This window comes from Cynocephalus volans, chromosome 6 (assembly GCF_027409185.1).
Source record: "Cynocephalus volans isolate mCynVol1 chromosome 6, mCynVol1.pri, whole genome shotgun sequence".
Taxonomy (NCBI): domain Eukaryota; kingdom Metazoa; phylum Chordata; class Mammalia; order Dermoptera; family Cynocephalidae; genus Cynocephalus; species Cynocephalus volans.
Window position 1 is genome coordinate 80,084,059 of NC_084465.1, and position 27,614 is coordinate 80,111,672.

At 36.3% G+C, this 27,614-nt stretch overlaps 1 protein-coding gene across 1 annotated transcript in view; it reads left to right on the plus strand.

Annotated features, from left to right (window-relative positions):
* Window positions 1-27,614, plus strand: part of BZW2 (basic leucine zipper and W2 domains 2) — a 61,374-nt gene that overhangs the window by 18,356 nt on the left and 15,404 nt on the right. Inside the window, exons 3-6 of the mRNA XM_063099470.1 lie at window positions 12,815-12,991; window positions 16,907-17,010; window positions 20,369-20,434; window positions 24,118-24,253. Coding sequence (XP_062955540.1) covers window positions 12,815-12,991; window positions 16,907-17,010; window positions 20,369-20,434; window positions 24,118-24,253 — 483 coding nt within the window. The remainder of the gene's footprint in view (window positions 1-12,814; window positions 12,992-16,906; window positions 17,011-20,368; window positions 20,435-24,117; window positions 24,254-27,614) is intronic.

The following is a 27,614-nucleotide window of genomic DNA, read 5'->3' on the forward strand; positions in this document are numbered from 1 at the left end:
GAAGTCTAGGGCCGGTCAGGTAGCTCAGTTGGTTAGAGCACTGCCAAACTCAAGGGTTTGGATCCCTGTACCAGCCAACCGCCAAAAAAAAAAAAAAGAATTTTGGAAGTCAAATTAAATCTACTGCCTTATGGGAAAGGCGGCAAACCAGAGACAGAGTGAGCACCCGACCTGGCACAGCACTGTGAGTGATCACTGGCACAGCTCTGTTCGGGGGGTGGATGCCCACGCGGCTCCCGCCTGCACCACCAGGCCACTCACCGCCCCGGTGCTGCCTCCATTTTCCCAGGTGCGGGCAGCTCTGCCCTGCTCCGCCATCACTGAGCCCTCCCACTTGCTTGGCCTGGCGCGGGGCTTTCCGGAGCCTGCAGACCGGCCTCCGCTCCCACTCCCTCCGCGGTTCTCTGGCGGGGCTGGTGGCGTGGGGCGTCCCTGGCCAGTCTCGGGAGGGCAAGGAAGTACGGGCGGGCCGACTGTCACTCCACCACACCCTGGACTCCGGCCCCAGGTAAACTCCCTGTTACTGGGAGGCAGATACCATCTCTGCGGCCACCAGTTTGGAAAAAAGCCTAACGAATTTCTGGTTGGGAATAGTGTGGTAGGAGAGTTCCCAGGTCCGCTTGAACCTGCCGGAGAGCTGGCTGCAGGTGGGCACTAGACTCGGTTTATACTGGGGGGATACAAAGGTGAACAAGACCCGAGAAAGATCTACATAGTGCTACAAAGGCACCCAGAGAGACCAGTCGTCTGTGCCTAGAAGAAACCTGGTAGACTTCCTGGGCGAGGTGGTGCCGAGCAGGGTCTTGAAGGCCCAGCTGATAGACGAGGGGTGCAGAAGAAACGCCCCAGCCCAGCACAGTACGCACAGAGTGGGGAGACGTGCGGCCAGGGAGGCGGAGACTCGACAGAAACCACACACCCGGTGGGGTCGCCACTGCACGATCTAACAGCCTGGGCCAGAGCACCCGGAACAGGGAGAAGTCCTGCACGGGAAGTGAAAGCTCAACAGAGATCACAAACCCTGTGGTACGTGATCCACCAGCCCAGCAGAGTCCAAGCTGACCAGAAAGGTGGCTCCCCGGAGAAGCCCAAGACCCGAGGCAACCACACACACAAGGCACTAGAGGCCAACTGAGCAGTCACGGAGGGAGCCATACGAAATTGGCAACCACAGCAACATCCTAGTTAGTCATTAGTCTCAAACCGGTGGTCTGTGAAACCCCCTACAACAATGAATAAACACCAAAAAAAAGATACCAGAGATACAAAAAATCAAGAAAGTACACCACCAAAAGTTAATAAATCTCAAACTCTAGATCCTATAGAACAAGAAGCCCTTGAAATAACTGATAAGGAATTTCGAGTGATAATTCTAAGGAAACTGAATGAGATACAAGAAAACTCAGCTAGACATCATGATGAAATGAGGAAAAGTATACAGGATCTGAAAGAGGAAATGTACAAGGAAATCAATGTCCTGAAAAAAGATGTAGCAGAACTTGCTGAACTGAAGAAGTTATTCAACGAAATAAAAAACACAACGGAGAGTTTAACCAGCAGGCTTGTCGAAGTTGAAGAGAGAACCTCTGAACTTGAAGATGGGCTGTTTGAAATAACACAAGCAGACAGAAAGAAAGAAAAAAGAATCAAGGACATGGAAGAAAATCTGAGAGAGATATCAGACAACCATAAGCGATCAAATATCTGAGTCATGGGTATTCCAGAAGGGGAGGAAAATGGAGATTCCATTGAAAACATATTCAACAAAATAGTGGCAGAAAACTTCCCAGGTATAGGAAAAATCACAGATCTTCAGATCCAGGAAGCTCAACGATCTCCAAATGTATTCAACCCAAAAAGACCTTCTCCAAGACATGTCATAGTCAAATTGGCAAAACTCAGAGACAAAGAGAGAATCTTAAAAGCTGCAAGAGAGAAGCGTCAAATCACCTATAAGGGAGCCCCAATCAGGTTAACATCAGACTTTTCATCACAAACCCTAAAAGCTAGAAAGGAATGGGATGATATTTTCAAAATACTAAAAGACAAAGATTGCCAGCCAAGAATACTCTACCCTGCAAGGCTATCCTTCCGAAATGAGGGGCAAATAGTATATTTCTCAGACAAACAAAAACTGCGGGAGTTCACTACCACATGACCACCCTTACAAGAAATCCTCAAGGGAGTACTGGGTTTGGTTCCTGAAAAATAACTACCACTGCCATAAAAACCCAAGAAAAATCTAAACCCGCTAGTATAATAAAAATGGCATTCATGAAGAGAAAACAAGCTAACAAAAGCACTATCTACAACCTAAGGAACCAACAAACACAGAAAACAAACAGTAAATCAGAAAGCAAGGAACAAAAGACACCTAAGACAACCAAACAACCAATAAAATGCTAGAAATAAATCAACACCTTTCAATAACAACTCTTAATGTAAAAGGCTTAAATTCCCCAATCAAAAGACACAGACTGGCTGACTGGATCAAAAAGCAGGACCCAACTATATGCTGCCTACAAGAGACCCACCTCACCCATAAAGATTCACACAGACTAAGAGTGAAAGGATGGAAAAAGATTTACCATGCAAACAGAAAAGAAAAACAAGCTGGAGTAGCTATTCTTATATCTGACAAAATAGACTTTAAACTAAAAACCATAAAAAGAGACAATGAGGGACACTACTTAATGATAAAAGGACTGATCCATCAAGAAGACATAACAATCATAAATATGTACGCACCCAATGTTGGAGCAGCCAGATTTATAAAACAAACTCTATTAGACCTAAAGAAGGAAATAGACACTAATACCATAATAGCAGGGGACCTGAACACCCCACTGTCAATATTAGACAGATCATCTAGGCAAAGAATCAGTAGAGAAACACAAGATCTAAACAAGACTCTAGACCAATTGGAATTGGCAGATATCTACAGAACATTCCACCCAACCATCTCAGAATATTCATTCTTCTCATCAGCACATGGATCATTCTCCAGGATAGATCACATATTAGGTCACAAATCAAGTCTCAATAAATTCAAAAAAATTGCAATTATCCCGTGTATCTTTTCAGACCACAATGGATTAAAACTAGAAATTAATAACAAACGAAACTCTGGAAACTATACAAACACATGGAAATTAAACAGCATTCTACTTAATGGCATATGGGTCCAAGAAGAAATCAAGCAGGAAATCAAAAAATTTCTTGAAACTAATGAAAACAATGATACATCATACCAAAACCTGTGGGATACTGCAAAAGCAGTATTGAAGGGAAAATTTATTGCATTAAACGCTCACTTCAGAAGAATAGAAAGATGGCAAGTGAACAACCTAACACTTCACCTTAAAGAACTAGAAAAACAAGAACAATCCAAACCTAAAGTTAGCAGACGGAAAGAAATCATTAAGATCAGAGCAGAACTGAATGAAATTGAAAACCAAAAAACAATTCAAAAGATCAACGAATCAAAAAGTTGGTTTTTTGAAAAGATAAATAAAATTGACAAACCATTAGCATGGCTAACAAAAAAAAGAAGAGGGAAGACTCAAATAACCAAAATTAGAAATGAAAAAGGCGATATTACAACTGATTCATCTGAAATACAAGGAATCATTCGAGACTACTATAAACAACTATACGCCAACAAATTTGAAAATCTGGAGGAAATGGATAAATTTCTGGACACACACAAGCTCCCAAAACTGAACCGTGAAGACGTAGAAAATTTGAACAGACCAATAACAATAAAGGAGATTGAAGCTGTTATCAGAAGGCTCCCAACAAAGAAAAGCCCAGGACCAGATGGATTCACAGCAGAATTTTACCAAACATTCAAAGAGGAATTGACACTGATTCTTTACAAACTATTCCAAAAGATTGAATCGGACACAAATCTCCCAAACTCATTCTATGAAGCAAACATCATCCTGATACCAAAACCAGGTAAAGATATTACCAAAAAAGAAAACTACAGGCCAATATCCTTGATGAATATAGATGGAAAAATCCTCACTAAAATACTAGCAAACAGAATACAGCAACACATACGTAAAATTATTCATCACGATCAAGTGGGATTCATCCCAGGGATGCAAGGTTGGTTCAACATATGCAAATCAATAAATGTGATACACCATATTAATAAACTCAAACACAAGGACCATATGATCATATGTATAGATGCTGAAAAAGCATTTGATAAAGTTCAGCACTCATTCATGACAAAGACCCTCTATAAGTTAGGTACAGAGGGAAAGTATCTCAACATAATTAAAGCCATATATGCCAAACCCACAGCCAATATCATCCTGAATGGGGAAAAGCTGAAAGCTTTTCCTTTAAGAACAGGAACTAGACAAGGATGCCCACTCTCACCACTCCTATTCAACATAGTGTTGGAAGTACTAGCCAGAGCAATCAGAGAAGAGAAGGAAATAAAGGGCATCCAGATTGGAAAAGATGAAGTTAAACTGTCCCTGTTTGCAGATGACATGATCCTATATATCGAACAGCCTAAAACCTCTACAAAAAAACTGTTGGAATTGATAAATGATTTCAGCACAGTAGCAGGATACAAAATCAACACACAAAAATCAGTAGCATTTCTTTTCTCCAATAGTGAACATGCAGAAAGAGAAATCAAGAAAGCCTGCCCATTTACAATAGCCACCAAAAAAATAAAATACTTAGGAACTGAGTTAACCAAGGAGGTGAAAAATCTCTATAATGAGAACTACAAACCACTGCTGAGAGAAATTAGAGAGGATACAAGAAGATGGAAAGATATCCCATGCTCTTGGATTGGAAGAATCAACATAGTGAAAATGTCCATACTACCCAAAGTGATATACAAATTCAATGCAATCCCCATCAAAATTCCAAAGACATTTTTCTCAGAAATGGAAAAAACTATCCAGACATTTATATGGAACAATAAAAGACCACGCATAGCCAAAGCAATGCTGAGCAAAAAAAATAAAGCTGGAGGCATAACACTACCTGACTTTAAGCTATACTACAAAGCTATAATAACCAAAACAGTATGGTACTGGCATAAAAACAGACACACTGACCAATGGAATAGAATAGAGAATCCAGAAATCAACCCACACACTTACTGTCAGCTGATCTTTGACAAAGGCACCAAGCCTATTCACTGGGGAAGGGACTGCCTCTTCAGCAAATGGTGCTGGATATACGGTGCATATCCGTATGCAGGAGAATGAAACTAGATCCATACCTCTCGCCGTATACTAAAATCAACTCAAAATGGATTAAGGATTTAAATATACATCCTGAAACAATAAAACTTCTTAAAGAAAACATAGGAGAAACACTTCAGGAAATAGGACTGGGCACAGACTTCATGAATACGACCCCAAAAGCACGGGCAACCAAAGGAAAAATAAACAAATGGGATTATATCAAACTAAAAAGCTTCTGCACAGCAAAAGAAACAATTAACAGAATGGGAGAAAATATTTGCAAAATATATATCTGACAAAGGATTAATATCCAGAATATATAAGGAACTCAAACAACTGTACAAGAAGAAAACAAGCAACCCAATTAAAAAATGGGCAAAAGAGCTAAATAGGCATTTCTCTAAGGAAGATATCCAAATGGCTAACAGACATATGAAAAAATGCTCAACATCACTCTGCATCCGGGAAATGCAAATCAAAACCACATTGAGATACCATCTAACTCCAGTTAGGATGGCTAAAATCCAAAAGACTGTGAATGATAAGTGCTGGCGAGGCTGCGGAGAAAAAGGAACTCTCATACATTGTTGGTGGGACTGCAAAATGGTGCAGCCTCTATGGAAAATGGTATGGAGGTTCCTCAAACAATTGCAGATAGATCTACCATACGACCCAGCTATCCCACTGTTGGGAATATACCCAGAGGAATGGAAATCATCAAGTCGAAGGTATACCTGTTTCCCAATGTTCATCGCAGCACTCTTTACAATAGCCAAGAGTTGGAACCAGCCCAAATGCCCATCATCAGATGAGTGGATACGGAAAATGTGGTACATCTACACAATGGAATACTACTCAGCTATAAAAACGAATGAAATACTGCCATTTGCAACAACATGGATGGACCTTGAGAGAATTATATTAAGTGAAACAAGTCAGGCACAGAAAGAGAAATACCACATGTTCTCACTTATTGGTGGGAGCTAAAAATTAATATATAAATTCACACACACACACACACACACACACACAAAAACCGGGGGGGGGGGGGAAGAAGATATAACAACCACAATTATTTGAAGTTGATACAACAAGCAAACAGAAAGGAGATTGTTGGGGGGGAGGGGGGGAGGGAGAAGGGAGGGAGGTTTTGGTGATGGGGAGCAATAATCAGCCACAATGTATATCGACAAAATAAAATGTAAAAAAATAAATAAATAAAATAAAAAATAAAGTTTAAAAAAAACAAAAATAAAAATAAAAAATAAATTAATCTACTGCCTTAAATACCCTTAAGACTCATGATATTTTTAAGTGTCTTTTTGGGGGGGAAGAGCCGTCATAGACTCAGTTTGATGATGACTTGTAAAATTTCTATTTGTGTGAGTGACTTCTGTTTTTTATATAATATTCATATTACCTTTATGTGTAAAGAATATTTTAAACATGATTTTATATTTAGTCAGTTTTGCACAATTGTGTAGAGGTACTATTGTATATAAGAATAGTTGAACTGCATCTTGATAGGGAAACTCTTCCAAAGAGGAACAACTGAAAAATATTTAAGGAAGTGTCATGTATCTAGATAAATGATGTTGAAGCATAATCCCACGTAATGATGTTTGAGTGTTAAATCGTTTTAGTGATCACTGACTTTTATGCGCCTTTGGCATTACCAGTGCTAAGGTGGCACCGGCAGCCTATGTTCTCTTGCTGTGCTGTGTCCAATTAGGTAGCAAGTCTAGTCATGTAGAGGGAAAAGAAGTCCCAATACAATAGATCGTTTGGGTCAGAAGAGTTTGCAAGAGTCACTGGATAGCACTAAGACTGAATTTAACTGTAAATGCTGCCTGCTAGAAGTCTTCACATTCACACTAAAAATAAAAAATATTAAAAGTAACCAAGAAATGGTTACTTTGTATAGTATTTCTGCCTGGTGCTCGCCTTTTTCTATTTTTTCCAATCCTTGGCTCATCTGCATAAACTGAGTAAGTACAAGCATGGCTTGACCCACCTTCCTCTATTTAGTCCTCATCTTGGTCTTACAACTTGTGTTCCTGCTATATTTCCCCCATGAAATCTGGAAGCAGATATCAAACCCAAGGTGCTAACTAGCACCCATTCCTTGTCTCATTGTTTAAAGCAGTCTTGGGGAAAGATAAAACACATGGATGATTTCAAAAGGACTTACAGGTAATGAACTATATGGTTCAGAAACCTAATTACCTTTAAGGTATAGTGGGGCCTCATAACGTGTTACTGGTTAACATATGCCCAGCTGGGAGGTCAGAAAGGTTTGCCGTTGCCTGCCCACTGAGCGATTGTTAATCTGGGGCCTGGATCTCCAGCTCAAGTGGCTTCATAAGTGTGACGCTGATTCACTGTAACTGAGCTCCAGAGCCAAGGAAGGGCCTGAGAATGTGTTGCACTAGAGCAGACGGGATTCAACGAGTACTCTGTCTTCAGTTTGGAAGGAGAAAGGTTTTCTATCATTCTGAACAGGTTTGCCCCTGACTCATCCGGTGGTCAAGACTGCGCTGCTGGAGTACTCCAGACAGCTGCTGAGAAATATATTATTTGTCGGTTGATCTGGATTTATATGACTCAGGTCTGTTGGGGATTTAAGCAACACTTGAGCCATTTTGTGCCAAACTGCTGACTGGAGAGAAAAAATCCAGTCAACCTCATTTTCTGCTTCTCACAGTAGTGAATTGCCTCCTGACGATTTATCATGCCTTGGCTTTTCTTTGCTATTTTGACGGGGCTTATTTCAAATAAATGGTTTGCCATTTTTGTAAAGCAGAGAAAAAAACTGCTGAGGCTATTTTAAGGTCATTATAATAGGCTGTCTTCTGAAGATCTGTCTTCAGTTTGAAACTGTTTCCTAGCAAAGCTACTGCTCTTGCATGCCAAGTTAGTATAAAGATGTATTTCTTATCATTTCCTATTAAAACATAAACATTGTGGTAGGACACGTCATGTAGAACTGCATTCAGACCCTCTTTATGAAATGTGCGCATCTTGTTTATGATATGTTCTCCAAAGAAATTATGTTTTCTAGTGTGGCTTGTGGGAATCTGAAAGGATCAAAGTTTCTCCCCTGGGCCATAGTTATGCTTTGCTAAACGAAATATTTAATAACTGTCCTCCTTGTAAATTTTGTAGGGAAACTGGGTTGAAATTAGTAAAAATTGGAAAGAAAAAAATGATTGAATTCTAGACGGACCATGTACTTAGGTTTTTCCCTGAGACTTTTGCTCTATACTGTTATTTTAAGCCACTCTTAGGTTTACAGTAAGTGGTGGTAGTAACTGAGTAAGCCTTTAAATCTTGAAATATATACGTATGTGTGTGTATAGTTAGAAAACACATGGCATTTCTTATTCATTTACTATACCTCAATGACGTTCAGAAAGGGAGGTAGGTTATGTTATTTATCACTTTGTTAACAGGTTGGAAAAATGCTATATTAACCAGTTACTGTAGTCGATGTAGATAACTTAGAGGCACATTTTAGTGTCAGAAATAGGCCCATTTCTCTTTGTCAGTATAAGGGCTGTTGTGACTAACTCTTCAGTGTGTCACACTTGTGATTCACCAACACGGTATAAATCTGAGACCCTAATTACATACTTTCCATTTCAAGGATGGTTTGAACTGCCAGATGGAAAGTCAAGGACGCAGTGGCATATTTTTGTTAGGATTTTGTTAGCATTTCTGCTAAACTCTCCTCAAATGAAGTACAAACTACATATACTGTTGTTTCAGATGAAAAAATATCTTTGGATAAAATGTTTTCTTGTATTCCCAGACTTCCATTAGTGTTCTTGCCATTTTCTTGTAAAGGGATTTTCTATTCCACTTGATGGACACTTCGTCTTAGCAGGTGGGAGCTTTTTCAACCTGTAAAAAAATTATTAGTCCATTTATGCCATCATAACTTCTTAATATTTCCAAACTATAAGTGAACTGTTTGACCTAATGCATTATTATTTACTATTGAACTATCCTTTGCCATCTACGCTATCTTTGTTCCCTTACTTTTCCTCTTCCTTAGTAATTATTTTGGAAAATTATAACGGGAATGTGAAAGTCTTTCTAAAACACAGGTTTTTCAGTTTCCTCTTAAAGTCAAAGCGAAGTCTTCTGCATGGATTCTCGACATAGTCTGGAGACTACTTACCAACTTACTTTCCTTACTTACCAACTTATATTTGCCCAATACCTCGATTTGCAATTTTCAAATGATCACAGTCTGTTTTGCCACCTGGGTCAACATCTAAGCATGTTGTGCCATTGTGGGGGAACGGCTCGGTTGATTTCAGAAGCTGCTCACCAGACTGCATAATCAGTCTGTGGTCTTTTTACTTCTGGTGTTCTCATATTATGGGAAAGAAAACATTGTTCTCTAAGAGGGGAGGAGAATTACCCTTCCACCAGACCCTGAGTAGGAGGCAAAGCTTTCTTTGCTTGCCAGTGGGTTCCTCTTGCGTAGAAACAGTTATCCCCTCCTCCAGCTCTACATAATATATTCCTCTAGAGTTCTTATCCATTTTCCTCCCCCTCTACACAACAAGACCCTAATTATATTTTTTCTGCAGTCGACATTTGCAAGTTCTTGGCTGCATAATGTTTTGCTTATGGCATCAAAAGGACTTTTTATCTTTTGTTCATGATGGATATTGTTCCAGTTAATTTATGTATGTCTTTACTGTATCTCACACTGCTGCATGACTCTGACTGGTACTGGGAATGACATTCTTCTCTGGTTCTGGTGCTGATGTGAGTACTGTTAACCCTTTATAGCCCATCCCTTCTGTTAGACCACTTACAGGTAGTCAGTAGGTGCAAACCAGACAATCACTGTGTGGTTTTTAAATGTAGTTTTAAATTCTGTCAAAGTGATGCATGCACCTGGTTTAAATAGTCAAACAGTTCAGCATGACATTTTAAAACAACAGGTCTGCTTCCCAGAGGAACTCTTTCAACTCTTCTAACTGTTCCTTTTGATATTCACATTCATGAAGCCAAATAGCATCCTTGTGTGGCTATTATTTGATCTTTCTGGTGGAGGTATTAAATGTATACTTTCTACTCTGAAAGATGAGGAATCAGCTCCCTTTCACTGCCCCACCACCACCACCTGCATACCTCCTGTCCTTCTCCTTTCTTTATATCATAATACCAGCTAGACCAGTGTTTAGGGTTTATATTATTATGACTTTGTACATACTATCCACAGCTGAATTGTTATTTGATAAAGTTTTTCTTTTTCTGAACATCATTTTGTTATCTCTAGATTAGTAAATTTAATAATTTATCCTTTTTGGCTTAGTTTTCTGTGTCTTAAAACTAGTCAACCTAACCTTTCCCTTTGTTGTGTAAATCTCTTTATACAAACACATTAGGAATTCTAGCAATGATAGTACATTAAAGGAATTTTTATATAGTATTGTATTATTATATTGTAGAACTCTCTTCTGGTTGGTTTGCTGTCTAGGTTAGCTGTAGAGCTGTCAACTTGAAATGCTTGAGATGTCCTTCCATCATTATCCACAAGAGTGATATTGCCTGTCTGTTATGTTTTTTTCCCCTTTTTCCTGGGATCTCATGACTTATTCCTTCTTAGTTATTCTCTATTTTTGAGGCCTTGAATGTTTTAATATATGTTCATTCTGCTCTTATCCTTGGTTAATAGTTTGGCGTGAACACTAGAATTCTAGGTTGGAAATTGTTTTCCTTTAGAATTTTGAACATTGTTTTGAGAAAGTTAGTGCTGCTCTGCTACTTTATATGTGGCTTGGTTTTTGCTCCAGAAGCTTCAGATAGTTACTTTATTCCCAGAATTCTGAAATTTCACAGTAATAAATGTATCTGGTGTGGATCCATTTTCAATCAATGTACCAGGTGCCCAGACAGGCCTTTGTTAGGAAACACATCCTTCAAGTCTGTGAAACTTTCTTGAGATTTTAAAGATAATTTCCTTTTCTGTGTGTTTCACTCTTTTTACTATACTTACTTGGATATTTGATCGGTCTGATCTTTTTCTTATCTTTTTCCTCCTATTTGCCAGGTCTTTGACCTTTCTTCTAGTTCCTCAGAGATAGTCTCAGCTTTCTCTTTCAATTCTTTTATTGAATTTTTCACTTTTCTATCATATTTTTTATATCCAAGAACTTCGTTTTATTTGTTAAACTTTTTTTTTTTTTTTTGATGTATTCTCCCTCTCCCCCTCCATCTCTTTTTTCTTCTTCCAGTTGCAATATCTTCATTTATCTCTCTTAAGGTATTTATGATAGGATTTTTTTCTTGGAGTTTTATGGTCATCCTTTGCCCCTCTCTCCCCATATTCAGACTCATGATCTGTTAAGGGAAAAAAAGATGGATGTCCTTTACTTTTAATCTACTCATTTTTTTCTGCCTAGTCCGACCTCTAGTTTGTCGTCTTCACTTTTTTCCCACAATATGGGATCCCTGCTTTGTTCTAGGTCTGGCTCTACCTTGACCTTCCACAAGAAGTCTCTCTGGAGCCTAGACCAACACTCCCTCCAGTCCCTGACCTCTGGTCACCACCCTGTACTTCTCCAGACTCTTGTATTCAGTTCACTGCCGCAGTTCATTTATGCCTGCACCATATGCCTTTGAGATTGTTCTATAGTTGACTTATCAATGTTTGCTGTGGATGAAAAGCTATATAATGTCTATTTGCCCTTAAATTGTTTCAGGGGGTCAATAAAATCAAAACTGTTTTGATAACATTACTAGGATATTATTTGCCCTTTTCACACATTCTGTCATGAATTTACAATGGAGTTTTCCAGAGTCTATAGCATGTGTGATATTGCAAAAGATTGAATGCAGTAGATAGGGGGATCTATCTGTTTGCTATTAAGCCAGACGTTAAAGAGATTTGCAAGAGTGTAAAACAATACTGCTTTTCTTACTAGTTTCTCATTTATTAAATAAATATTCTAAAACGTGCTGTTTTAATTTCTAGTAAAATAAGTATTGTTAGGTATAATCTCCATAAACAAAAAAGCTCTTGGAATCCTTAGTACTTTTTAAGAGTGTCAAGGGGTCATGAGACCAAAACGTTTAAGAACATCTGCTCTGAAGCTATAAATATACATGTATAGCTCATGACATATATTAAATATTTAAGTATTCCAGACTGATTTATCTTGTAAAAGAGATGTTTCTCCTTATTTTCTCCTTTCCAATCTTTATTTGTTCGTTTATATTTGTATATTCTCCTTTATTCTTTGGTGATTCTCTTGTGGATCATTTTCTTTCTCTATCTTAGATGAAACAAAAATTTAAGTTTTGATTATTATACTCTTTATTTTTTCCCCAATGGTTAGGGTTAGTAGATTAGATGAATGACATAAATGAATGAACAATCATCAATTTTATTATATATTGGATAGAGTTAAAATGTTTACCCTTTGAACAGAAATAAATTATTTGCTTGAGTTTAAGCAAGGATTTTAGAACGTGGAAATCGGATTTAAAAGACTTAAATTGTCCTTCAAAGCAAATGCTTGGCCAGTCTTTTTGGGGAATATAATGATTTTATACATTTTTTATTTTAGATGAAAAAGAGAAATTCGAACCCACAGTCTTCAGGGATACACTTGTCCAGGGGCTTAATGAAGCTGGTGATGACCTTGAGGCTGTAGCCAAATTTCTGGACTCTACAGGTTCAAGACTAGATTATCGTCGCTATGCAGACACACTCTTTGATATCCTGGTGGCTGGCAGTATGCTTGGTAAGCCATGCGTTACATGTTCTTGTAGTATATATATATTTTCAATTCTATTGAAATATTTCCTTATAAGATAGAGCTTTATAAGCTTACATTTATTAAAGCTGATAAAAAGATATGTCTACCATTTTTATCTAAATTATAATTTGGAATGGTATTAATGTGGGTGTGAAATGTTATAAAATAAATAAAGGAATAGAACTGAGGGTTTTTGTTGACACTACAACACAGATGATCACTTTGCTTTAGATAAAAGCCAATTATTCCATGTGTTCCTAATCCTGAAATGTTTTTGGAGGGCCCATAGGAGAGGTAATTTCTGCAGAAGAATATAACTTTGTGTATGTCATCTAAATCCTTCCTATATACTTAATGAACCCAAATGTCATATAGCAGCTTCTCTTTTGAACCCCACCACTTTTTTTTGGTACATTGAAATGTAACTGTCAATAAATCTAATAATTTCCCAGGTTTGGTTAATACCATTTCATCCATAAACAATAAAATGTCTAAGAAATATAGTTTAAGCCTAATTTTTTAAAAATCCTTTTCATTGTGAGTATATAGCTAAAAGGATTAAAGACAGAAGATTGGAACTTATTAAAGGTAGTTCAAAGTAAAATAAAAGCTATGTCTTACAAAGCAAAGGCATCAGGAAAGAAGACTTTAGAATACTATTTAAGTGCAGTAAGTAGTTGATCCAAATGTTTATTAGGTATCATAACCAGCCATTTTTCCTCTAAGTCATTCTTATAATTAGTTTCTATGGTAGCCATAAATCACTAAAGGTGGTCAAATCTCCTAGGCCAGTGATTTTCAAGTTCCAAATGTGTGGAAGTATTTTGATTGTTACAAAGATTTCAGGGTGGGGACAGGTATGCTGCCTACTCTGCTAATCAAGGGACATTCAACACAAGGAAAGGTTGCCTCGCCCAAAATGCCATTAGTGCCTTCCTCTGAGAAGCACTAATTAAGCCAACCTACTTGACACAGAGTGTATACGTTCCTCCATTTTGAGGTGGAGCCAGTCTTAAATTCCTCTTTCTCTGAGCTCTCATTTCAAGCTATTTTGGTACATGGTCCCATTTACTACCCCGGTCCCCTGTAGTTCTGCATTGATGGTTTGCATCCCATACTAAATGAATTTTGTTTGTTGTTATTGCTTCTAAAGAGCACACATTATCACCATAGATGAGCTGTATATATTATAGTGTGTTCCAATCCCAATACCCAGAGATAACTGTATTAGTCTGTTTCTGTTGCTTATAACAAAATACACGGAACCGGGTATTTTATAAAGAAAATGAATTTTATTGCTTACAGTTTCTGAGGCTGGAAGTCCACGGTGCAGGGAACACATCTGGTGAGGGTGTTGCTGGTGGCAACAGTGACAGCAGGGTATTACATTGCAAAATGGTGGAGCAGAGAGAGAGAGACTAACCTCCTCATTCACTCTCTTTTTAAAGCCCTCCAAACCATGCCCCTGACCGCCATTATTAATCCATTCACTACATATGGTTCTATAATCTCATCACCTCTTCAAGGCCCCACCTTTTGATTACCATAATAGGAATTCACAGCCTCAACAGTTACAGTGGGGATTAAGCCTCAATGAGGTTGGGGGACAGAGGAAGACATCCAATCTACAGCAATAACCATCGTTAATATTTTGGTTAATTCCCTTCTAGAAATCTGTTTACCTTATAAACCTAGAATGGAGTATCTTTGTGCTCTTATCAGATTATGTCTTTAAGTATTTAGTAAGGGATTAATGGATTAAAGGATGGAGATATTTACATCTATATCTACTTGAGAGAGAAAACCAGTCTTCCAAAGGAATGTTCTAGTAAACATTTTGTCAAAAATCATGAGTTCCTATTAATATACAACTTTTGCACTATTAGGTACTCAATTTTGTCTGTTTTTTAGAACTTTGTCAATAGGCAATGATAATTTTTAACAGTGAAGTTGAACATTTTCTAAGATGATTACTGGCTTTTAGAATTTCATTAGATATGATATATTTCTGTCCATATGCTGGTAAAACTCCATGCAAGAATAATCTTCACTGAGTTTTAGTTCTGGCCAAAGTCACACATGACTGCATTAGGCAATCATATGGATTTTTGGGGGGGTCCTGAGTGACCTCTGGGCAGTACTGTTTACCTTTCTGTCATTCTTGGACTGTTTTACTTTTTTCCCTTACATGAGACCACTTAAACATCCTCCTACCTCTCTGGGTGCCACTTTTTACATGACTCCTGGTTTCCTTCTTTAATGCCCCTTCCATATACATTAAATTATCTATATATTTTGTATTGATCATCTCAAGGCTACATTTACCGTGACCAGCAGATTTATCTCTGCAACCCAGATTTTGCTGCTTCCCTCTATGTCCATACATCCAAGAATAAAGTAGGGCAAGATGTTTGGTACAACTAGCTTAGCACAGGCTGTGCAACCCCAGATGTGTACTAAGTCCAGACTTATGATGTAATGAATGAAGCTGGCCAGTTGCATTCTTTTTATATAAACACTTTAATTATCAAGTATGTAGAAATTTTTTCACATCTACAAAAAAATTTCTCCCATTGTTCTTAAATTAACAGCCATCTTGTTCTTTCAAGATGTTCAAGAAATATTTTACTTTTCTTTTCTTTCTATCTTGAGAAAAACAGCAGTACCTCCAAAAACTTTTGAAAACTTTTGGCTATTAAAACTTATTTCCAATATCAGGAAAAACATTTTATTTTAAATGTAAGCTGTAGCAATATTATTAATGTGTAACAAGTGTTTGTTTTGTAAAAGAATGCAATTTTTAAAACATATCTAAGAGAAAAAAACTACAATTGCAAGATCAGACTCTTTAGTTATGGAATTTCTATCAGGTAGGAATAATCAGCCCAAAGTTGTTAGATTATTATCTTAATAAAATTTTGTTCAAGTAGTTGTATTCATTAAAAAGGGCTAATTAAATCTCATGCATAAATTAATTGAGTGAAAATAGATTCCTGAAGAAGAAGACTTCTTCCAAAACTAATTTACTTACAAAACCATGTTATGGAGTCTGAAGCCCATAGAGGTGATGACAAGCTAAGGAAAGTGTAACTCAGTTGAATTCTCCTTTGCCTGTATCTAGTAATAAAGGTGGCTGTGTGTGGCCCTTTTCATCCAAAAATTTGAAATCACAAGCTAAATCAAGGCAGTTATACAATAAAATACACAGATTAATAAAAGGAGTGGCTGATAAGTAGATAGTATTTGTCTTTTCAGCTTCGGTCATGGTTGTATAATTGGTGCCTAGCACACTAGTTACTGTAAGTATAACACTACAAATATTTGTTGACTGTATGAAAGATATTAATCTAACTTGGCCTGCTCAAACCTTGTACCCTAATTGCAAAGAAGTAGAATCAGAAAACAAAATACCAAACATTCATATTCCACTCTTCTAACCAACCAATTCTTGTAATGGTTACGATCAAAACATAGGAGGAGCCTTTGAATATGGAAAGTTGAATTGGAGAAAAAAGGCATTCTTTTGTTCTAGTCCATTGGGAAGAAGAATAAAATACTCTCTTCTAGCCAACACAGCCACTGGGCGACCAGACACAAATGGTGAGGAATCAAGAGTATATACTGCTTAACCATGCATGTCTAACTGGGTTAGTGAAGGAAGGAACACTTTTAATACCTACCCAAGTAGAAGCAAAAAGATCTACCATAACAGTCAGGTCTGCTCAATCCCACAGTTGGTGAGCTGGAGTCCAGCAAAATATTATTCTATGAAATTTTCTGTGACTCTTAGATTTGATGTATTCTTTCATTGTTTTCCTTGATGTGTAGGAATAGATATGTTTTGCAACTATTTTTCTTATTTTTGTATTCTCATAACTGTAGTTATCTTTCTCTTTTCAGCCCCTGGAGGAACACGCATAGATGATGGTGATAAGACCAAGATGACCAACCACTGTGTGTTTTCAGCAAATGAAGATCATGAAACCATCAGAAACTATGCTCAGGTAGAGCCTGTCATTGGGAGATTGCCCCTGTGTTAGAAGGAAAGCATTTGAACAAGATTGAGGAAAACATTTAAGTTCCGAAACCCTACAACTCACTTTTCAAGTAGGAATAATAGATAGCTCTTAAGCATATGAAAAGATACTCATTTGCCTTCACAGTAAGATAATGAGCATTAAAGCTTCAAGAAGATATCATGTTTTTAACCTCTCACCTATAAGGGATGTGGGCAACCAGATATTGACAGCAATTGCTGTTCGGAGTGTAAATCAGCCCTACCTTTAGGCAAAGCAATTGTGTAGTCTTTCAGAACTAAAATTGCATGTTCCCTTTGATCCAGCAATCCCAATTCTAGGGTGTCATCTCGCGAACATGTGTAAAATGACACATGCAGTGTAGTCATTGTAGTATTGCGTATAATAATATCAAAGGATGAAAATGACATAAAAATCCATAGAGGACTGATTAAATAAAGTTTGGTAATTTATGTGAGTAGACTACTGTGTAGCTGTTAAAAAGAAAGAGGCAAGAAGATATTTATAATGCATAAAACCTATAAAATATTCATATCTAGAGGAAATAAAGAACTGAAAGTCAATGAGAAAAAGACAAACAACCTATTAGGAAAAGACACATACAGGCATTTCCAAAAAAAAAAGGAAATAACTTTCCCTTTAAGTATGAAGCCATGTTCAAAGTCATTAGTAATTACGTAAATTTAAATTAAAATCATGAGATATCATTTTGCATGCATTAGATTGGTAAAAATGAAGAGTCTTTAGCCTTAGTAAAGGTCAGGAAGTGGTGAGATTGTAAAATGGAACAACCTATTAGACATTACCTTATAAAGCTGAACATACATGCATCATGCCTAGCCAGCTTAAGGTTGGTATGTTTCTATTCTGGTTGTGTTACTGACTCTTAGAAGTCAGTTGTTATTCCCAACTAAACTACCGGGGCAAGTCCTAGGGCAACACGTCTTTTTTTAATACACATTTCGCTATATTAGATGAAAAAGATTATAGGAATTAACTATGGCTAAGTGATCAAATTTCAGAAGCTAGAATCCATGTCTACTTTAGTTATTAAAATTTGTAAGGCATGCTATGCCAAGTAATTTGGGATATGTGGCCATTAAGCATTTAAACTTACAAAAATTATTTTTAATTACATGCTCTTTTAGCAAAGATATTTCTTTACTTTTTCATATTTACGAAATTTGTAACAGATAGAAACAAAGGAAATATATTTTTAATGGTGCAAAAGGATTAAGCAGACAGGATTGAGTGGTCCACCCTCTAACCCACACTCTAAAACTCTTTGCTCTAGGTATGTAAGGGTTGTAAACACCTTGAGGTATAGACTGAAGTAAGTATACTCAGTTCCAAAGCTGGTCTTTAAAATTGTCTCACTTCTGTTGAATCACCAAGGTCATCTTCTGACCACATTAACTCCTTTGGTTAAAACCCTTCAGTGGTACCCTGTCACCTACAGCAATGTCTTCAGACTGGTGTTTGAACCCATTCTAAAGGCATAAGAGTTCTTTTGGATCCTTAATAGTGGCCTAAATTAGTTTTATTTTAATTTTACCTAAACACAAAGAAACATAACCCTTAATACAAATTCTTATGTTTATAGCACATGCATTTATAAAATCAAAACAAATTTATAAAGGAACCATAAAACTGTAAAGTCAATAAAATTTGAATTAACAACATTAAAAAAAAAAAATCCCACTCACCTTTTTGTGTCTTAGATAAGGGCAGTTGGCTAGGGATCACAGTTTCTAAGTTCTACTTCCTGATCTACTTAATAGCAGTTTCCAGGCTGCCAAATAATAATGATGCCTGCCTTACCTTCCCCACAGAATTTTTTTTTTCAGGATCCAATTCATGCAGACACAAGGTGTATTATTCATTATTTGATTTCCAATAGAAAGAAAGATAGAGAAATCCTGGAAGAAAAATGAGTGCAGCTGTCCCCGTAAACTTAAAATGATATAGAGTTTGCCTGTTCATTACATCTAAATAGGATAGCTTCTTTTTACAAATGATTTTATTTTTCATACAGAATATGAATATTTGAGGAAAGACCTTTTGATATGTTGTTGTTTCTGAGTTTAAAAATTATTGCATACTTAGAGACTGACAGAAAAACCTACTCAATGGGGTGGTCAGGCAGAGAGAGAATTAAATGGAGAGGGATATTAGGGTGGAGATTAATTAAGCTGTGATACTTTTGTAGTATGATGACTTTTGCTTTCCTATTAGATATTTACCGGAGGGGAGTTTAGATAATCATTCTTGGATAAGGAGAATTCTTTTTCCTGTTAATAGTTACATAAAGAAATATGAATACTGGTATAAGTTGGAAATCAAATTGGGAGGATTTTATTTCTTTTTCTTATTGCATATCAATTTTCTGCCTGGCTCGTTATTCTTTCCCCGTAAAGAGCAACTATAATTTTTTGCTCTTGGACTCCATCTTGAATATATTAACAAATAGACACACTAAAAGTTATAAGTAAGACTATATCATGTGGATATAAGAGAAAGGAAGTAGATTCAGAAATCATTTCCAGGAGCCAGGCCATGGCTCGCTCGGGAGAGTATGGTGCTGATAACACCAAGGCCACAGGTTTGGATCCCTATATAGGGATGGCCGGTTTGCTCACTTGGGAGAGTGTGGTGCTGACAACACCACGTCAAAGGTTAAGATCCCCTTACTGGTCATCTTTTAAAGAAAAAAAAAAAAGAGAGAAAAATCATTTCCAAAGTTATTAAAATAATCTATTTATAAGAGCCCTATTTAAATAAAAACATTCCACTTACAAAACAGTCTAGAATTCCATAGACACAGTTGCAAACCTTGCTTCCATGTTCTAACTGGATTGCAGGGGCAGGTAATCCTTTAATGCCACCAAGTTATAACATTTCTTGCTCATCTGCTCAAAACATGTTCGTAGTCCCTCTAGAGTGTAATCTCTCCTGCACTCTCCTCTCCATCATGTCACTATCTAAGTGATTATATATATAACCCCTTTATTTCAGTTATTTTTGGTCTCTGCATCTCATTTTTAAAATCACATTCCTTTTATTTTCATCAAAGCTATTTTGGGTTTTTCTACCTATTATACTCATGAAAGAGTTTTTTTTTTATCCTGCATGAGCATTTTGATCCTATTTTTTTCCTAGGTGGTGATTAACGCTTTTACAGTGCTTACAGTTCTCATGTTACAGTATGAGCATGTTTAACTATGTGTTTTCATTATTGTAGGTGTAGTTGTGGTGAATTTCTACATCTCTTCTATGCCTTTTTAAGTTGTTAACATAATATTTAATGGTTACTTTTTATGTTTAGGTCTTCAATAAACTCATCAGGAGATACAAGTATTTGGAAAAGGCATTTGAGGATGAAATGAAAAAGGTAAAAATTCGAAATGTAATGCATATCTGTTTAAAGTGATGAAATGGAAGGAGACAAAAAATTTTCATAGACAATGTATAGTCCAGAAGGACCATGGACAAAATAAGTCTTTAATAAATGTTTGTTAAATAAATGAATGAGTATGACAGATTATTAGCTAGTAGCTATAGGAAGAAGTATGTGAGTATTTTGGACCTTTTTCATTAATTCTTAATGTAAGACTGTGCATTGTTCAGTAGTAAGAATAGTTTTACAGAATATGATCTCCGACCTCACAGAGCCTAAAGTGAAATCTAGCGATTCCAGATATGCAAGAAAACATGAATATGTCAAGGTAAGAATCAAGATAAGGTGATTTAATTAGTTAAAGCCTGTAGAAGGACATAGCACAGCAGCTAATACTCAGTAAAATTCTTTAATTTTAGAAGACACAAATTTAGCAAAGGAGATAAAAGCACATCTTTGAAGATAGGGTGTTTGGGTGTAAATCTTAGTGCGTTTTCTCATCAGTAGGATAGCTGTAATAAGAGAATATACCCTATGGTTGTGGAAATAAATGAGGTAACATAAGTGTGCTTAACAGAATACCTGACCTTTTAGTAAGAAGCCAAATCAACATTAGCATCTTCTTAAAGAAGTCCTCTTTTCAGTAATTGCAACATGTCCACTCTTCTAATTTGTAACTCCTCTGTATTCATATATAGCTCACTGTATTGTTATAGAGTTGTATGTTGCTTCGTCATTGCTTGCAAGTTGAGATATCTGCATAAGTTATAAACAGCATGAAGCAAGTAACCGTAACTTCTATTTTTTTGCTACTTACTTCATGGTGGTTCTGTATATAATATTGAAGAACATATTATTTAAAAAAAAAACAGTAATTCATGACCCAACTGTCCCATTTATAAGAATCCTTCAGTATGGATATATAAATCTATATGTATAAAGATGTCATCACAGTACTGAGAAATGACCTGAATTTTCACTGGCAGGAGACTGGTTAATTAAATTACGGTCTGTCAATAGAGTGGAATACTATGCAGTCTTTTAAAATAATGAGGCATAGCTACATGAAGTGATAAAGGAAGATGTCCATGACAAATTAAGTGAAAAAGCAAGGTGAAGAGCAACCATTTGATAGTAGTTTGACCTTGGGCAACTTACTTATTTTCTTTGTGCCTCAGTTTTTTCTCTGTAATTGTGGATCAGAAGAGTGTCTGGTCCACTCAAGTTTTAGCTATTATCAGCATATAATACAGTAAAAACAATATGTATGTATACATGTAATTATTTATAAAATATAGACATACTTAAGTGCATTAAAAAATCTAGAACACACATCAACATATTAATAATGTTAATTCTAAGACAGTAGGATTAGAGAGTATTTTTCACATCTTTACATTATTCTGCATTGCCTGATTTTGTTCAATAACGATGTATTGCTTTTTTTAATATGAAAAAAATTTTAATTGAAAAAAAAAAAGGTCCACCACTCAAGTGCTCATAAAATAAGTTCTTGATTAAATAAAGGAATGGAAATAGTGAGGGAAAAAAATGATGTAAAGAGTTCAAATAAATTAAACATTGCTTTGTCTAATAATACCACTCGTGTTTTCACTTCTCTCAGCTCATGTGAACCTTGAAAACGTTCTTAACTTTCATTCATGTGGTGAATATACTCTCAAGAATGATTTCTTTTTCATAGTACTCTGTCTTTCAAGGTCAGCTCTGTTGCAGAACATGCAACATCTGACTTTAATGTTGATCAATATAATTGAGCACAGTGATTATTATTTTTAAAAGAATGATCTAATTTTTGTCCCATTTCAATATGATTAAGTATATATTTTTATTTTAATTGTACATATTTGTGGAGTACAGTGTGTTTCAATATATGCATATATTGTATATTGATCTACTCAGGGTCAATAGCATTTTCATCACCTAAACTTTTATCATTTATTTGTGGTGATTACATTCAAAGATCATCTTTTCTAGCTATTTAGACGTACACAATATATTATTAACTATAGTCACCTAGAACACCAGAACTTATTCCTTCTATCTGTAACTTTGTACATGTTGACCAATATTTTTTAATGACTATGAGTATATTAGTGTGCTTAAAGAAGTAGTGTTAAAAATTTATTTTGAAGACTATTTTTTCATTATTCACTTTTATCTGTTATTTATTTTTATAATAGGAGAAAAAGGCCAGAATAGATATGAATTGTCTATATTTTTGTTAGTTCTTTTACATTACCCCATTTCTGGTGCTCCCTGGGCACCTCATTTGATACCCTCGTTCTCTCACTTTCTGGAACTTGGATGGTGACTTTTTAATTTGTTGAGAATTTAATAGGTATAAATTAGAAGTCAGATGCACTGGTTTGGTCCTAATTCTGCTACTTACTCATAGTGCAAATATTTGGAGAGTCACATAACCTCGCTGTAACATAATAATCCTTCAATTGTTGGAAGATAGTAAATTCATATTGTCCTACCTGCCTCACAGAGTTAGTGGAAGAACCATGTCATTAGCGATGTAGGCACTTAAGACTATATCAATGCCAGTGACTTTTCATTGGTGCAAAGTAATGGAAAATCAGCAAGACCCCTATAGTTTTTGTTGCCCCTGGGGAATCTCAGTGGCTTGCCTAAGAACTAGTGAGATGGAGAGTACAGCAGTAGAACATAGTCAATGCACAAGGCAGAGGAGAGTTAGGAAAGAGGGGGGCATTTCACAGACTGATGATGGTTAGAATTACAAAATAAGAAGTAGGGTATAATCCCCTTTGCTTTTGGCTTTCATTCAAACTTTCAGCGGTTGCTAATTTTTCAATTTCCTAGCTCCTAGGGCAAGAGAATTGGAGCAGTAGGATGCAGAGGGCCCAAGCAACATGTTCACCTGCTCTCATTACTCCTCTAAAACTACTCTTTCCAACTCATGTCAGAAAACTTCCTATAGCCTGTCTAGGACTTCCTTTACCTCATATATTTCACTGCCTCATCACCAAAGCTGGTCGTAAAGCTGTGTGATCCAATAAATACCATGTTTCAATCTAAATGTTTAAAAAAAAGAGCATAAGCAATTAAGAAAACCCTTTCCTCCCTCAACAGCCTTGCTTTGAAGACCCTTGTATGCTGTGAGCTCAGAAAAGTTTATATTGGACAGCAAAAGCTTAACATTGACTCCTGGGTTTTTTGGGTTTGTTTTTTTTTTGTCATTCTATTTCTTCCTCCCCACACCTCCCCACCAAAGACAATGGGTGTATGTAGCAGGGGGATGGGCAGTCACACAAAGAAGTGAAAAAACATGGAAGACAGACAATATATTTCAGAAAACATTATATCTATTGTGTATAATTACCCTTTTTCATGTACATAGTCAAATGTAAATTATTTATCTACTCACATGTTGTCCAAATGTCTCTTTTCCTTTCCATGAAGGTGGTTATCTACACCTGTGTGGAAATGAACTTAGAAGAAAGGAACTATACCTGATAAAGTCACTTTCCATAGCATCCAATTTATAATTGAACGTGTTTCCAATTAATAACAGTGCTTCGCATATGACCTACTCCTTGTGTACCACCTCGTCATGGGTGCACATTCTGTTTGTCATTTTCCTACTTTAGTCCTTTGCTTTATAGACATGGTTTCTTTTGTTTGACCCGCAGCTTCTCCTCTTCCTTAAAGCCTTTTCGGAAACAGAGCAGACAAAGCTGGCAATGCTGTCTGGCATCCTCTTGGGCAACGGCACCCTTCCTGCCACCATCCTCACCAGTCTCTTTACCGACAGCTTAGTCAAAGAAGGTAATTAATTATGCTCATGACTTCTCACCTGTCAGACGTAAAGAGAAAAGTAACACCACAGTTATAAAAATACTAGTAGCTATTTTTAGTGTCCCTACTACCCATCCTTCACATAATAGAATAAATATTTGTGCATATATCCCTTCAAATAATAAAAGGAATGCACATGTTCATTGTAAGAAACTAGAAGAAAAAAATATACACACCTGTACAAAGACATATAAAGACAAATAGTGAGTTGAAATCTTAGGTGTGAGACTCAATGCCTATGTCAAACACCCTGAAATTAATCTGGTCCAAACCATTTCTCTCAACTTAGATGCTCCTGGCATATTTTGTTGGGACAGTGCTTCATTGTGCAGGACTGTTTTGTGCTTTGTGGGACATTTAACCTTTTTGCCCTCATACATAAAATGCCAGCCTATAACACCCACCCCTATTTCTTATAACAAGCAGAAATGCCCCTTCATGTTAAAAATGTCCCCCAAACAGGACCACTCTTCTAAACTGTTTCCTCCCAAGGTCTGGGAAAATTTATACTTAGATGTTCATTTTGATCAAACTTTTAAGATATTCATTGTCTCGGTTTTAGAAGTCAAGACTGCTACATCAGAAAGAGTCTTGTTTTAATTTTAAGGCATTAAGAGTTTGACAGGCATGCATACCATGATTTGGTTATATAATGAAACAAAAGCAGGCTGTTTCCTTGTAGGAGGATAATGATATTCAAATTATTATGCAACACAAAACACAGTTGTTTCTCCTTAAAAATAAATTAAAGGAGCTTTGTAAGAACATCTGTTTCTTCTGAGAACTTAGAAAATTTTTCTCCTATGTATATGAAGTTCCAGCCTCATTCATGCCTGTAGTTAATGGGATTTTAGCTTTCCTATAGCTAAGAAAAGAAGAGTAAATCAAGAATCAAGGGTACTATTCAGAGAATCTCTGTAGTTTTTGGCCTAACATAGCTCAGTTTTATGACAATCATATGACAATTATTGTTAGAATGTTGTTAATATTCTGGCATTTTAAAGTGTTTTCCTTAAGAGATTCATGATCCATCACTTATTTAATTATTGGCCATTTTACATGCAGAAAAACAAGGTAGAATATAAACATTAAGTGTTGATTGTATTCAATTATCCTAGCCATCATAACAGAAAATAATTGCTTTTCAAGTTGTATTAAAAACATAAGGGATGACTTCAACTTCCTTTGAAATGTATCCAAAAATTGAATTAATGGATGGATTGATGGGTAGATGTGGGATAAAGCAAATATAGCAAAATATTAGCAGTTGTAGAAAGTAGATGGTGGGTATATGAGTGTTTACTGTTCAACTTTTTTATATATTTAAAATTTTTTATAGTAAAATTCACTGTATTTTACTATAAATATAATAAAATACATTTATAGTGAAAAGGAGGGGCGTGAGGAGGGAAATACCTTTGCTGTGGGGGTAACACAGTGCTTGTGTCATATGGTTTTTCTTTATACTTCACCATCTTTAGAAAATAGTGATTTAAACTCTTGCTTCCTAATTAGGAAAGGATTAAGAAATTATACATTTTCCCAACCTCCCATCCAACAAATGGCCGACGGGGATGGATCGTCTCACTCAGTAGAGGAGTGACTACAAAGAAATTTCCCCAATTTTCCACCCAGAGCCACTTACAATGAAAAGTGATAAGTTTAAATCCAGATTTTAGACTCCTTGTTTCAAACCTACTTTATTTTTCTTACTTACAATACAATTACAGCCTAGTGTTAATTTGATTTTGGTTTGATTACATAAGTGTATATTAAATTTTATGTGACTTTATGAACTAATGATAATGTTAAAAATCCATGTTAACAAATTAACACCAGCTTATAATGCATATTTCATTGTCATGGCCATAATATATATTTTTTTTTACTTAGTTCCTCTGCTTATTCAAGCAAAGAAAATTAGACAAACTTTGTGTCTATATAAATGATAGACCAATTGAATGCTTTTGCCTGAAAGTAATTGGAAGACTTGGGTGAAATTGGCATACAAGGACATTTATTTCTTAAATAACAATAAATATAAAAGTAGGGCAGATTTCAGGGTGAACAGCAATATCATTTAGGACTCAAATATTTTCCCCTATTACCATTCATAGTATCAACTTCATTCCAGGAATGGTGCACCTAGGCATCATTGTAAGAAATCTGCTGGTTACGGCACATGCTTCCTTGTTCAGGTTCAGTGGAAAAGCACTTCTCCCGAACATAGGATAATTAACATTTCCTTCAGTTGATTGGCTGACGTAGGCCACATGACCAGTGCAGGCCCAACAGTAGTTGCTAAGGGGATGCATCTTAAGCTTAAGCCAAGATCATTAAACTAATCATGCAGAAGGAGGTGGTACCAGGAGTCACCTGGCCTGAACAAAATGGGAATTCTCTTTGGAAGGAGATAAGGAGAAAAGTTGCTGAGGCCACCAACAATAGTGAAACCTTCAATTCAGAAATATCAGTTAAATATATCAACTACACCTTAATGCTTCATTAAATAAATACAACATAAATTTAGGAATTTGAAGTGTTCACAGAAGAACCATCTACTATTTATCTGATTATTTCTATTTGGAAATAAACCATAATGTAAATGTGGATATGTGATTGGGTGGTTTCCTGATTAACATAACTATCTTAATAACCATTTTTAAAAATCCAGAAGAGTGTATCTTGAAGCAGCCTTAATATTTTCATAAATTAAGCCAAGAATATATATATATATTTATATTTATATTTATTTTTTTAAAGCTGACCGGTAAGGGGATCTCAACCCTTGACTTGGTGTTGTCAGCACCACGCTCAGCCATTGAGCCAACCGGCCATCCCCAAATAGCATCCGAACCTGTGGCCTTGGTGTTATCAGCACCGCACTCTCCCAAGTGAGCCACAGGCCGGCCCAGCCCAAGAATATTTTTAAATGCTTTTTACAAAAAGTGAAACTGTGAAGTGAATGATGCATGTTTATAGCTATACTTAGATCTGTCACTATGAATGTTCATTTACTGGCATCATTTATCAGCAAATTAGTTGACCAATGTTGACATTACAGCTTTGTATCTTGTGATTTACTTTGTTGTGCCTCAAGAGTACTGTTACAAACATGAAATGCTGATGAACCACAGAGTGAATTGAAGGCAAAAACACTGAAGAGACTGGGCTTTAAAAATGTTTTTGACCAAGGTAAAAAAAAAAGAAAAAGTCATAATAAATTTACTGTTATATCAGGTTGCAATCAGGTAGTTAAAATTTGAAAAATATTTTAACATTTTTTCCTTCTTGTGAAAATGTTCTCTTTTGAGTAATAGAAAGAAGAGAA